Source organism: Corvus moneduloides, chromosome Z (assembly GCF_009650955.1).
Source record: "Corvus moneduloides isolate bCorMon1 chromosome Z, bCorMon1.pri, whole genome shotgun sequence".
Classification (NCBI taxonomy): Eukaryota; Metazoa; Chordata; class Aves; order Passeriformes; family Corvidae; genus Corvus; species Corvus moneduloides.
In genome coordinates, this window is record NC_045511.1 from 53,304,095 (window position 1) to 53,316,615 (window position 12,521).

At 38.5% G+C, this 12,521-nt stretch overlaps 1 protein-coding gene across 2 annotated transcripts in view; it reads left to right on the forward strand.

The window, feature by feature from the left end:
* Nucleotides 1-12,521, forward strand: part of RORB (RAR related orphan receptor B) — a 140,872-nt gene that overhangs the window by 79,693 nt on the left and 48,658 nt on the right. The window contains exon 1 of one of the 2 annotated variants that reach the window (XM_032096400.1): nucleotides 4,416-4,541. The exons of the other annotated variant lie outside the window; for it this stretch is intronic. Within the exon in view, the coding sequence (XP_031952291.1) occupies nucleotides 4,502-4,541 (40 nt within the window). The 5' untranslated portion in view covers nucleotides 4,416-4,501. Of the gene's footprint in view, nucleotides 1-4,415; nucleotides 4,542-12,521 lie in introns of those variants that run through there. 2 annotated transcript variants of the gene reach the window in all.

Sequence of the window (12,521 nt, forward strand, 5' to 3'; positions counted from 1 at the left end):
AGGAGGGCTGCTGTGCTGTCAGGTGGTTGCAAGCTTCATCACAAGCTCATGACTGGTGTATCTGGAGCAGTCTATACTCCCTGTCCATGGTAGTTGCGGGATAAATTGTTTGCATTCTTCATTTCCGTAGTTCATTCTGTGATTGTGGGTGTTATAACATACTATTAACTGCTCAGCAAATTGGACTGATGAGAGAATTAACTCATTTAGGAATAGGGCTATATTCCAAAGTGTTCAGTGTCAAATTCTTTCCTTTCTTAATGTACTAGTTTAAAACACAGTAGGAAAATTAAACCCACTCAAGCTACCCCCTTTCCTCCACCCTCTTGTGATAGTGGAGGAAATACTAGAGAAGATTATAAACTGTAATCACACTTAAGTGAAAAATCACAATAACCAAAAAAAATTAATAAAAGAGCATACAAAAGAGAGAGTGTTTTGCACAAAAAAGGGTGTTCATCACTGAACAAACAAAAACACTTCCCAAAGACAGTGCTCAATGTGGTTTTCCCAGACAAAGGCAAAAATGGTGAGTGGTCGCATGCTGGGCCATGTGGTTTTTGGGAAAACAAATGCAGTATATGTCAGGGAGAGTCACAGCTTGACTTCCCTCCCCCATCACAAAAACACTGGAAAAACGGGGACAAGACAAGATCTGGTGGGACCTGAGTGGGCTCTGAAGCAGGTCAGGGGACCCTTCTGCTGGGCTGGCTCTGTGGGAGCAGGAGTGGAGCACTCGGCAGTTCTGGCTGCAGCTGTGGTTGCTGTAGCAGTTGCTGTGGCTGCACTTAGGCCCCAAGCAGCTCGGCGGGGCTCCACTTCTCAGTGCTGCTGCTCTCTTCATTTTGTGTCTTCTACCACCAACCCAGAAAAGGCTCTCCTCAGAGGAACAGGGAAAAGGCTGCCAGTGACAGAGAGGGGCTGGCTGTGCCAGGCTGACCCAAAAACTTGCACACCTCCTCTTTCAAGCCCACAAAAGGATGGCAGTGCTGCCACTGCTGGACCTGGCTCCCTCCTGAAAACTTAACCGCACCATGATATGGGTGGTACAGAATTAAACAGTGCTAGAAACTCTGCCCTGTTTCTTTATAACCACTTACCTCAAAAATATTTATCAACTAAAAAAACATCTCTTTCCTGTTGAACACAATTGGGCAATATTTTGTTATTAATGTGAAAATATGACTTTCTATGCTCATTGCAGGAAGGCTGAAACTAGATGACCTCTGAAGGTCCCTTCCAACCCAAACTCTTCTATGTTTCTATGATCTCTGTCTTCAAACAGTTAAAAAGAAAGCTAGGTGTATGATGATGCCTTTTATTGAGATTGTCTGTTGGTTCAGGCTATTAAGCCAGCTCATAGGACAGCTTCGTGGTCAAAAGGAAGCTTATAATACCTGGATTTCAGAGCTTACTTTAACCTGGGCTGTAGATGAATGAAGTTTTCACTTTGTATTTGTTTGGCTCTTGAAATTACTTTTCAATATACGGTTTTTTTCAGCTGAGAATCAGTGGGGTAGATTTCTAGAAACACAAACTGAAAATGATGTTTTATCATTACATTTCTGTAAGAGTTAAAGAACTTCCATTTTCTTCTGGAACTGAGGTCTCATTTCAAACATAAATATTGCATATACTTCTGCATCCAAATTCTGCTTGCCCTATGTTAGGATCCGATTGTTAAGAGATGCCTCTGCCTGAATTAAGGTGCGGACAAGGCCATACATCAAAATCAATAGTACGGATTTTATTTAATCATAAATGTGGGGTAGAGGCAGAGATAGAAATAGGAGGAAGGAAGGAGAAGACAGAATGCAAGATTCGGCAAAAGTTATCACCACCACATGGATTCATTCCTCTGGCATCCTGCTCGTCGTTCTTCTTGCTGGTTTGCTTGGTGCTGGGAGTCCCTAAGTGTTCTTCTGGAGGTACCACTCTTTTCCAGGTCCACATCCCCAGTATCCATGAGGCATAGATGCTGTTCCCATAACTTGGAATGGCATGTGTGCAAGCAGCTGTTTCCTTTCTCACAGTTTGCCATGGTGGGAATTTTTATCTGGATGGATTATCCAGATCTGCCTCACCAGGCCTGGCATCTCCCTGTTGTTGCCATCTGCATTTTTCCCACAGTCTGCACAGTGGAATTTGTGTGATGTGCTAATTCCAAACCTTCACCTCCATTTAGGTCTGGTATTAATGCCTCCCTATTTTCCATCTGTGCTTTTCCTAAGTTCCTGTTGTGGTGGCTTATCTTACGAGAACTTCATTCTTTGACAGTGTTTGAGGCAGTTCATTGTGCTCTTTAAGTCCTTACACCCTAATGCCTGTAGAGACAGAGCACATACAACAGGACATACAGTGGGATTTATTAGGCTGCTAGTCAATGATAGTTCTTGATTTGAAAGCCAGTGTGTCTGGAATCATTGCTAAGTACTAGTTTGGTACTAAATCATGCATCAGAAGGGTATGCAGTATTTGGCAACAATCTATTGATTTCTTTCTGACTCATGCAGAACTAATTGTCAGTTACACAAATTAGAGAGGGAAAAGAGGGGGGGAAAACCCCTTGAATATTGTTCATTTCTTTTGGCCGTTTCTTTGGTCCAGGTTTTTTATCTGAAAGGAAAGCAGTGTGTCTAATGGGAAACTCTTATATTTTGTGAAACAGTGAGACTTAAAGTCTTGTTAGGCAATCAGTACTTCAGCAGAATGAAATGCTGTCGCAACAGAAGGAAAATTATACACCAGTTATTTACCCAGTCAAGAAAAATTATGCTCCATAACATCAAAGGGCTTCGATTAATGAAATAATAGAGAGCAAACTACTTTTTACCAAGCCAGGAAATACTTACTCATCAAAATGCCACAGGCCAAGAGTTTGAGACTCTATTTAAGATTGTAAACCCAGAGCAACACATGTTGTCTATATGTGACTGGTTCTAGGAACAGGCATGAAAAAAATAACTGTGTAATGCTTATGCAGATTTAAATGAGTTGTTGGAGGTAATTAACTCATCCTGTTCCTTATTGTCCTTCAAATAATGTTTTCCGTATTATTGGGAAAAATATTTTTTCAGCCTGACTATTCCCAGCTCATGTATTTGTTTGTTTTCTGTACTTTCCCCAATCTCCAATAATTCTGCTTATTTTCATAAACTTCAGAACTCTCCCCTAATATTTCCTCTTGCAGTGGTCTCTTATTTGAAAATTTCTGAACTGTTTTTATCTAAACCAAGCTAGCATTCAAAGCAAAGTGGCTGAGATGGCAATTCTGAATGTTTGTTTTTCCCAGTAGCATGTAGAATTAACAGTCTCCTGTATGTATCAGGCTAACTGAATCTTGAAAGTTAAGTCCTCTCTGTTTTAACTTTGGCACAAATTCCAAGGAAATTAATATGCAGGGTTAGCAAGACAGAACTGTTAGAATCTGAATCATCCCTTACTCCAACAACTTCTTTATGCAAAAGGTTAGGGCATGAGAAAATAGATTAAAAGGGAAATGTTACCTGGAAGTGCAGTAACGATGCAGCAGAGAAGCCTGGGGATGTGTAACAGAGAGGTGGGAGGAATTCTTTCAAAGCACAGGAAATCCACAAAGACTCAAAAGGGAAAAGTGAGTGAGTGAGAGGCAATACATGTAATGTATTAGCTGGCTTGCAGAAATGCTCTTCTTATGTACTTTGGGTACTGTTTTGATTTGTTTTATTTTTGACAGAAAGCCCGTGTGAATCTTGCTTCGTGTTCAGCTGCACCACATTTGGTGCATAACAGCTACTGTATGCCTTTGCAAGTGTAACCTATGAACCAGGATGCAATTCTAGCCAGTATAGAAGCCTGGGGGGGGGGGGGGGGGGGGGGAGAAACATAGCAGTTCCAGGCTCTGAGCAGTTCTGTTAGAAATTGATACTGTGAGCTTGCCCCTAAGTTCCTCTTTTCTGTACAGCCTCGGGGCAACTGGGATTCAATTAATATTCCTTTAATGTAATGGATGTTCAGCAGGGGCAATTCAGACAGGTCTGTCACATGACATCTAAAGACACTGGAAGAAAATTTACTTTTTAGCTCTGGCTGAAATTAGGCAGGACATAGGTGTCATTTCACAACATGGAGATTTTATCTGTAATAATTTGGCATCTTACATCTGCCACTCTAATTCTCCATGTGTTACATATGTCTGAAACAAAAACTGATGACATAGGAAAGCTGAGATTTATTTTCAGAATTTCCAGAAAAAAAAATTTAAATCATTGGACTGAAATAGGAAATGCATACATTAATACGGTATCAAAAGAAAATATTGTTTCATTACTTAGTGCCTCCAGCGCTCTTCTTCCCTTCTTTAATGAAATGGAACCGTCTGTGCCTTATTACTTCTTCCATTTAATCTTGTTAATGCAGTCTGTTAAGACTCCACTTTTGCAACAGCACAGGTGTAACTGTGAATAAGTAGGCTTGTAGGAAGGCTACTGTTCTGCTCCTGGAAGTCTTATTTATTTACGAAATGTGTGATATTCAAACCGAAATAAAACCTGATGCAACTGGTGAGTTGAAATATTTTTATTCTTCACTTCCTTAACAATATGGGACATTACAGTGAAAAATAATAAATAGGGAATAATAAAGAGGGAAATATTAAACATGTTGTACAAGTCTACCCTTGAGACAACTGCATTTGGAGTTTTACTAAAGATAATTTTTCCTACTGTGTTTAAAAGATGGCAAATTAAATTGGTAAGTAGACAGCTGGTAAGTATAACATTTTTTCAAACAGCAACAGATGCAAATCCAAGAATATCTCCAGCTGATTTAAATACTTTTCAAAAGATGGAGCAAAGATTTAAATAGGAATGTGCAAAAGTGAAAATCCATAGTGATTATCAAAAATACGGAGAAATATGAAGAAATTCAAAAAGTTTTAAGAAGGCAATATCAGAGTGATTTCAGAGTCATTTCAGGTTGAAATCACTATTAATATTTGTTTGTTATTGCCTTCGTCTCTTATAATTTTGCCTTGTAGGAGTTACATTGTGTCTAAAGTCAGGTATTGCAAGAAAAGTAGTCCGGGAAAGTGGATTGGAAATTGTTCCCTTGACTTTGATGGTAGTCACACAAAGTCCCAGATAATGCAAGTTAGATCTTCATTTTGCTGCACTGCTGAAATCTAACAGTGCAACAGCCCTCATTTCCCTTGAAGATTTTGCATGGCATAGAATTCTGGGTTTGAGTGTTACTGAAAGTATAGGAATTTGTGGACATTCAAATGAATCTGTGCAGGTAAAGGGGGGAGGAGAGGAGGGGTACAAAGGTTGTCGGTGTGCTGCAGCTGCAGTCCAGTAGTAAAGAGCTGGAGAAGAGGGTACTGCCACAGACAGAGTTAAGAATAACCACTACACCCTCCTTCTACTACAAGATAAATTAAGTTTTAAGTTCATTTCCATGCAACTCCAGCAAACAGTAACGGTTGGGCATGAGGAAAGATAAGGTTGTGTGTGATCCCACAGCCAGGTCTTCGCAGCATGTTCCTGCAGCATCTCTCTCTGTGTTGCTCAGCTTTGTAACTATATGGCAGACATCTGTGCCATATCTAACACAAAGAATTAACTTAAGGTCCTGACTATTGTATGACCATATCAGCCAGCTTCGACAAGCAGGATGGACTGTAAATATTTATCATAGTATCTGAACTCTTCCTTTGCAAAGTTCATTACTCTATTTATCAAGAAGGGAAAAAAATACAGCCGTGGATTTTTGTCTTCAGGAAACAATAGGTCAGAAATACTTGGCACATTCTAAGTAGCTTTTTGAGTAAGGAGAAGTAAGGACAGAAAATATTTTGTCTTGTTAAATACCTGATGTATTATAAAACATTTTAAGTTAAACATTCGAAAATTGTGACAGTTTGGCAGAGTAAATACTGAGTACAGTTCTCATAGGAAAGAACTTTGCATAAGCAACGTATTTTTTGTATGGGTTGCTATTTTTTGACTGAGTGCACTTTCACTGTTTTAGAGACTTGCACAGAAAACATGGTCACCACTACTCAGTCATCCTGACCAGCTTATATAAACACTTAGCTAAAGCTGCTAGAGATTATTTGCAGAACATTGGATCTGATGAGCTCAAATGTAAGATAGCTTGGGTAGTATAATATTTGGGATTACCATAATAATCTCTTTAGGGAAAGTGTGCAGTATCAGCAGAACCACTGCTTGAGTCTTTGAGGGAAGCAGAAACTGTACAGTAATAATTCAGCATATATTATATACTTAAATCTTTCCCTGTGAATAGGGCAAGTTTCTGAGCTCATTTATGGGGCCCAGGATAAGGCCTTGATCATTTAGTTAAATAACTCTGATTTAACTCACACCTGGAGCCCAAATCATCAGTGTGGCAACGTGTTTTTGTTGTGTAACAACTTATATTACTGTAGCACCATCCTTTGAAGTTACACACATAATTTCCATGAATTTGAGTTGCTACGGGAAAAAGTTCATAGATGAATACAGAGAAGTCCACATTGAGAGGCAATGAAAGTGCTTCCATACAGATTTACAGAGTGCTAGGTGAGCTATCAGAGTTTACTGATCCTTTGGCACTTTCTGACCTCTATGAGCAGAGACTTTTAGGGATCAAATTTTGAGCCATAGCTTCTGGCGAGGGACATGAGTTCTGTCTTTTGGGATCTGGACAATGGGCTCTACTTTGTGTTAGTCATCAGAGGATACAGGCAGTTCTTCTCTTCTGCTGTCTTCCTTGCTTGTGAACCATTCAAAAAAGTCTGGAAAAGCCCTGAACACTTGTGCTTGTTATACACTTCAGCCACTCCATTTTGTCCAAATTAAAGAAACAAACAAGCTTCTAGGTAGCAATTTGTGTACCTTTGTCAGATTCCTAATCTCAGTGTTTCACTGAGTGCTGGGCTAACATCCTTGGCAACAATGCTGCAGAATTTTCTGGAGTCCAGGAAATTGCATCACCACTGCTATCTTGTAATGACCCAATGAAAATCCAGATTTTCTGTCAATTTACGAATTATTTTAATTAATTGAAATAATCAGGTCTGCCAAAAATAAAAAAGACTTGTGATCCAAAATCTAGCATCATCTCACAACATTATATCACTGCTCTTAAAATTGTTACTTTTATTTGCTCACAACTACTTTTGCTTCACAGAGAAGCATACAGCCTTGCACATCTTGCAGCTTTTCTAGTTGACCACTACAATGAAATTCAGCTTGGAGCAGTTATTCTTAACCTGTTTTAAGCTTGAAGTCCTTTGCTCCTGTCTAAGGTAAGATACAAAGCTGGGGGTCCAAAAGCATTTCTTTTTAAAAGAATGTATTTCTTGGTCTAATAGACAATGTTAAATCTGTGTGAAAATCTTGTCTCATCTGTATCCCAGGACCATCATAAATGTAACAACTTTTTACTATACATAAATTGTTAAATAATAGTGCTAGGTCCAGTGTAGTTACACCTAGGAAATGAAAGAAACAGTATTTGAACAAAACATTTTTTCTTACTTCAGTGCTTCTTAGCACTTAGGGAAAAGGTTGCTATACTGTACACATTTTTTCTCCTTGTAATTTCACCTTCTCTGCTGAATGTAAAGGCAGGTAATCTGTGTATATCATTCTTTCCAGACTTGTTCCAAAATTTCTATGTAACAATAAGATACAAAAAGATGAGATAACATGAAGAATTTTAAATTACCTTTGGCTGTGGAACAGCCATAATCATTTGAACTCATATTACTTCATCTATTTCAAACCGTTTGACAATGGTCAGTAAACATTCCTATGGCCATGGAACTCATGAAGACATCTTCCAAAGTATGTATTTACATGGCAGGTATAAGCATATTTCTTCACATGCAAAAGGGCTAATATACAGCACATAAAAAAAAAGTTTAAAACTTTTCATCACTCTACAGACATTATCACACATACTTCTAAGGTTTGATCTTTTGTTTTAATAGATTTTAAATGTACACAGTAAGGATGCACAGGGTAACTAAATAAAAACTTGCAATGAAAAAAACTTGAGGTTTTAAAATACTCTTTTCCAATAGTCTTTAGACTCTCCATGCAATAAAAGGCAGAGTTGATCTGTAAGAAGAGTTGGTGTGCAATTCAGCATGTTTTGGGTTGGGTTTTGGGGGGTTTTTTGTTCATTTTTTCCCGACAGGAATGTCATGAAAGAGGAAGGGAAAAAGAAAACATGTTACCAAATAACCTTCCAAGTGACATTGGTTATAAACTAAAAGAACTTCTGCTAAGAGTGTGAGATGATGAAAGAAATCAGACATGAAAATTGCATGCATTTATGGGAAAAATCTTTTTTGCACAAATGTACCCCATTTCTGTTTTGAGCAATGATCTACCAGATTTCTCAATATCCAGGTTCCAGGACTATCACTTACCTTGATATTCATAACATGTTTTTACATCTCATGTGCAGATGACATCTAATATGTGTGCCCAGTGAAACATGGAGATACACAAGAACTTCTGCTTTTTGGGGTTCGGTTATCTGTGCTCATGAGATGCAGGACTGGCTTATTTGAGAACCATCAGCTTTGCAGAGAGTCTTTGTTGCTGTAACAAAGTCCAGGGGCCAGACCCACAGTCTGGTGTGGGTATCACTGTCTGAAAGTGCTAAGATTTTATGAAAACATTACTTTCCTGGGTGAATTGCACCATATTCCTTTAGTCTAATGGCTCATTTGGGGTATGATTGACAGCTAATGTGTCTACAGACATTAATTAACATTATCTGGAATTAATTAACTTGCTGAGATATTACTAACTATATAGGTCTCACTGCATGAGGTGTGACAGAGGCTGTAAACATAACTAGTACCTTCAGCTGTATATTTTCAGATTATTAAATACAAATGCAGAGCACCTGAAGTCTTGCTGTGAAACCAGAGAACATCTATTCCAGTAGCAAAGGGGATGTAGTTGGTAGCCTAACTTTCCATGGAAACTTCTACTGACAGTAACATGCAAGGAAAAAAAGCATTTCCTTCTCCCAGAGGTCAGGATAAAAAAGGTATAATTGGCAAGTAGATAAAAGTGCTGAATGTACTTAATTTGAAATCACTTAGGGATAGAAACATGAAAGTGAACTAGGCCAGTGTACCAGCATTTTTCAAGGAAATGCAACAAAGGATGATGGGAATTCTTGAAAGGTGAAGCAACCGGTTTTTTCACTATCAGTTCTCTAATTAGCCATGATGCTTCCAAGTGCAATCCCTCCTGGATCAACAAATTAAAGAGAGGACTTCCTCTTGAAAGTTTATGCCTGGCATGCTTTATTATCATCTTTTGATCAAGAACTAAATACTGAAAGCTCGAGTCTTTTTTCCCCCTTGAACCAAAGCTACAATTCTGTGAGATTATAATCCTGTCTTTCCCAAGTGAAGTTCTTTAGATATTAAACTGAAATTATATAAAATGTGAGCTTTGTTTTTCTCTACTAGACATCATGTGCATGTGACTGTCCACACAAATACACATCAGACACATTAGCTGCCGTGTTGACTCTTACCTTTCTTTCAAGAGGAATTCAGAGAATTAGCTGTGCCTCCCATTAGAGATTCATTCCTAATTTCACCCATATAGCAACTTTTGAAACCTGATTATTTTCCTACTTTTAGAATAATGAATTTTGTGCTCAGATTTTTCTTAGGGCAGCATTTGAGCTAATGTTTTCTTTGAAGATGTTTATAATTACCTATTTGTTTATATTTAAGTGCTCATTTCAAATATGTGAGACAATTCTGGACTTGCTTCCTTGATAGAATTCCACCCTACTTTCTGTAGTCGTGAGAAAATGAATTAGATTCCAGCTGGTTATCCCATCATCTGTGGATTATAATTACTGGTCATGTAGTATTAATTAATTTCCATTGTGGCATTACAATTTGTAGAGTGCCCTGTAAAACTGGAGGCAATTCCCCGTCCTAAAGAACTTTAACCTAAGTATAAAATAAGAGATAAATACTGTAGAGACATGCATGACCCTGTGGTACTGAGGAAAGAAGCTACTGCTGGTAGTAGGGATCAATCATCATGCAGCATGTATCCAACCATTATGTTTTCTTAGACATCAGGGTGATGGTGGGTTTGCAGGCTTTTGTATCTCAATGTGCTTACTGAAAAATCAGGCAAGTGAGCTCAGGTAGAGGCTTGCTTGAAAAGAGGCAGGAGCCATTTTTCCTGCTCATGGTATCAGAGTGAGTGAGAAGGCAAGTGGAAAGACTTTCAAAGTGGTGCTAAGTAGTTTTGCTCTTATTCCTTCCTCATGTTTCCTACATTGGGAGAAAATAAGTTCTGTTCCTGTGCTGCTGAAAGTTATCATTGTGGCAACCCCATTACTGTTTGTTCATTCAATTTTTGCATCAATATTTAGGAAGTGGTACTTTGTCAATGAATTTTTTATTTTTAAGGAGTTCAGAAGAAAACTGCTTATTTTATAATAGCTGTAAAGAGATTCTGATATACAGGTCCTTGAACTGTTTGTTTGTCTAATAGGTGAAAGGAATAAGAAAAACAACATAAGATCGTAGGTGGACAAACAAAAATGGAATGTGCAAAAAGTGTAGCATCCTGTGTCAACTAAAAATATCAAGGTTGTGTGTTCAATCCCCATATGGGCCACTTACTTAGGAGTTTAACTTGATGATTCTTGGGAGTCCTTCTCGACTCAGAATATTCTGCAGTCTGTGACCTGTGATTATATCTGCAAGAGAAACATAGTACACTCTAGGTTCGTAACAGTATCTCAAGACCCTTCTGACAATACAGTGGTTTCTTTTTTATCTGGCCTATACAATCAAGATTTCTGTTACGACTCCTAAAATTGCTCTGCTGTTTTATGAAAAAAAGAAATATCTGGGGAACAGTAGCAAAATACACCCTTCCAAACTTATTCAAATGCCTTCTGTGTCCTAAGGACATCTTTTCTGTGAGTTCTCTAAGGAGAAGTGGTAGCAATTTCCTAGAGAACCTGTACTTACTAATTTATAGAATGGTTATTTTTGAATAAAGGTTTGGATTAACTGAAGAGTCGAAAGTCTAAAATACTTTTTACATATTAATTGAAACCCAGAGCCTTAGCATTTACGGACTTGACCCACAAATACCATGAATGTAGAGCTCATAATTGAAACTCATGCATGAAATTTTTATTTGCTTACAGTGAAAAGTACTGTGCTAAATGCAATTAGTGTCACAGGATCAATTATTCTATCTGTTCCTATCAGAGTTACAAATGGTAGATGCAAGTCACATTAAAAGTACCTTCATATTCTTGTTGTGGTTTTTTTCTCTGTCTTGTCTTTTTCTGCAGATCTCTTTACATTCTCATTGTAGTTCCTGCCTCTGACATTGACATACGTCTTTGAAGCATAGAGCAGCACATGGTCCCAGAGCTGAGTCTTTCTCCAGCCACATGATTCTCAAGCAGAGACCTGTGAGCAGTTGCTCAAACTAACCTCACAAACAGCAGTGCCTGGAGGCTCATGTTTAAATGTTTTTATTAGCTCAGGGGGTTTGAGGCATAGGAATTCTTGAGCAGGATCAACCTGGAAAAATTTCCAACTGCAGGTGCTTCTCTGTTAAGGAATTCCCTCTATACAACACAGATTAGGAGCACTTTTAAAACTGATTTGGTTGCCTGACCAATGCCTAAAATTATGCTAGATCAGAAACACTGTATCAGGAAAATGAGTTCACAATGGTGAGCTAAAGTGTCTTCAGCTGTCCATGTAAGTTCCTCTTGCATGGTTGCCTTTCGATATACTGTCCCAAGGGAAGAGTTATTTGACTTTCCAAAGTGTGGGGCCTGCTAGTGTTCATCATGTGCAGTTTACCCCACGAGCCTCTACACTGAATAGGAGGATAAGGGAGTAGGGTGTGCAATGTGCCTTTCAGTGGGAAATGTGGTGGTGACTTGCTGGGACACAGTACTGAGTTTTGGTTGTTTAACTACAAGGTGGTAGGAAAAAGGAAGTGGTAGGAAGGAAACTTCCAACTTCTGCTAAAAGAGACAAATGATAATCGTAAGTAGAAATGGGGCAAAATCCAGTCTATATGATTATATTTTCACAGCATCCACTGTGCAAGCATGTTTAGTGCTTAGTTTACAATGTGCAGTCATTTTTAAGTATGGTTTTTTTCCAGTTTTTTTAATTTTTTCAACTGCCTAAAAGTTTGAAATGGGATGCTCTTCTTAGGATTAGCTTCTGGACAATAATCTTGTTTCCCTGTCTCAATCCATTTTAGAGTTAAACGTGTCTTGTTAAAGTACTAACAGTTATCTATCCTTGTGCTTTGGGTAGCTCTACTAAAAAAGCTTTTCTGCCCAAGAATTCGATGAGTGACTTGAGTTGCAGAGAGCTGCTGCTGTTCCTGCCCTGGGTATGGAGAAACAACATCTGCCAGGATTACTTTCCAAACATGATTCTACTTCCAAGCAGGAGAATAGCAGGGCGGCACACATCCTATGTAGAAGAA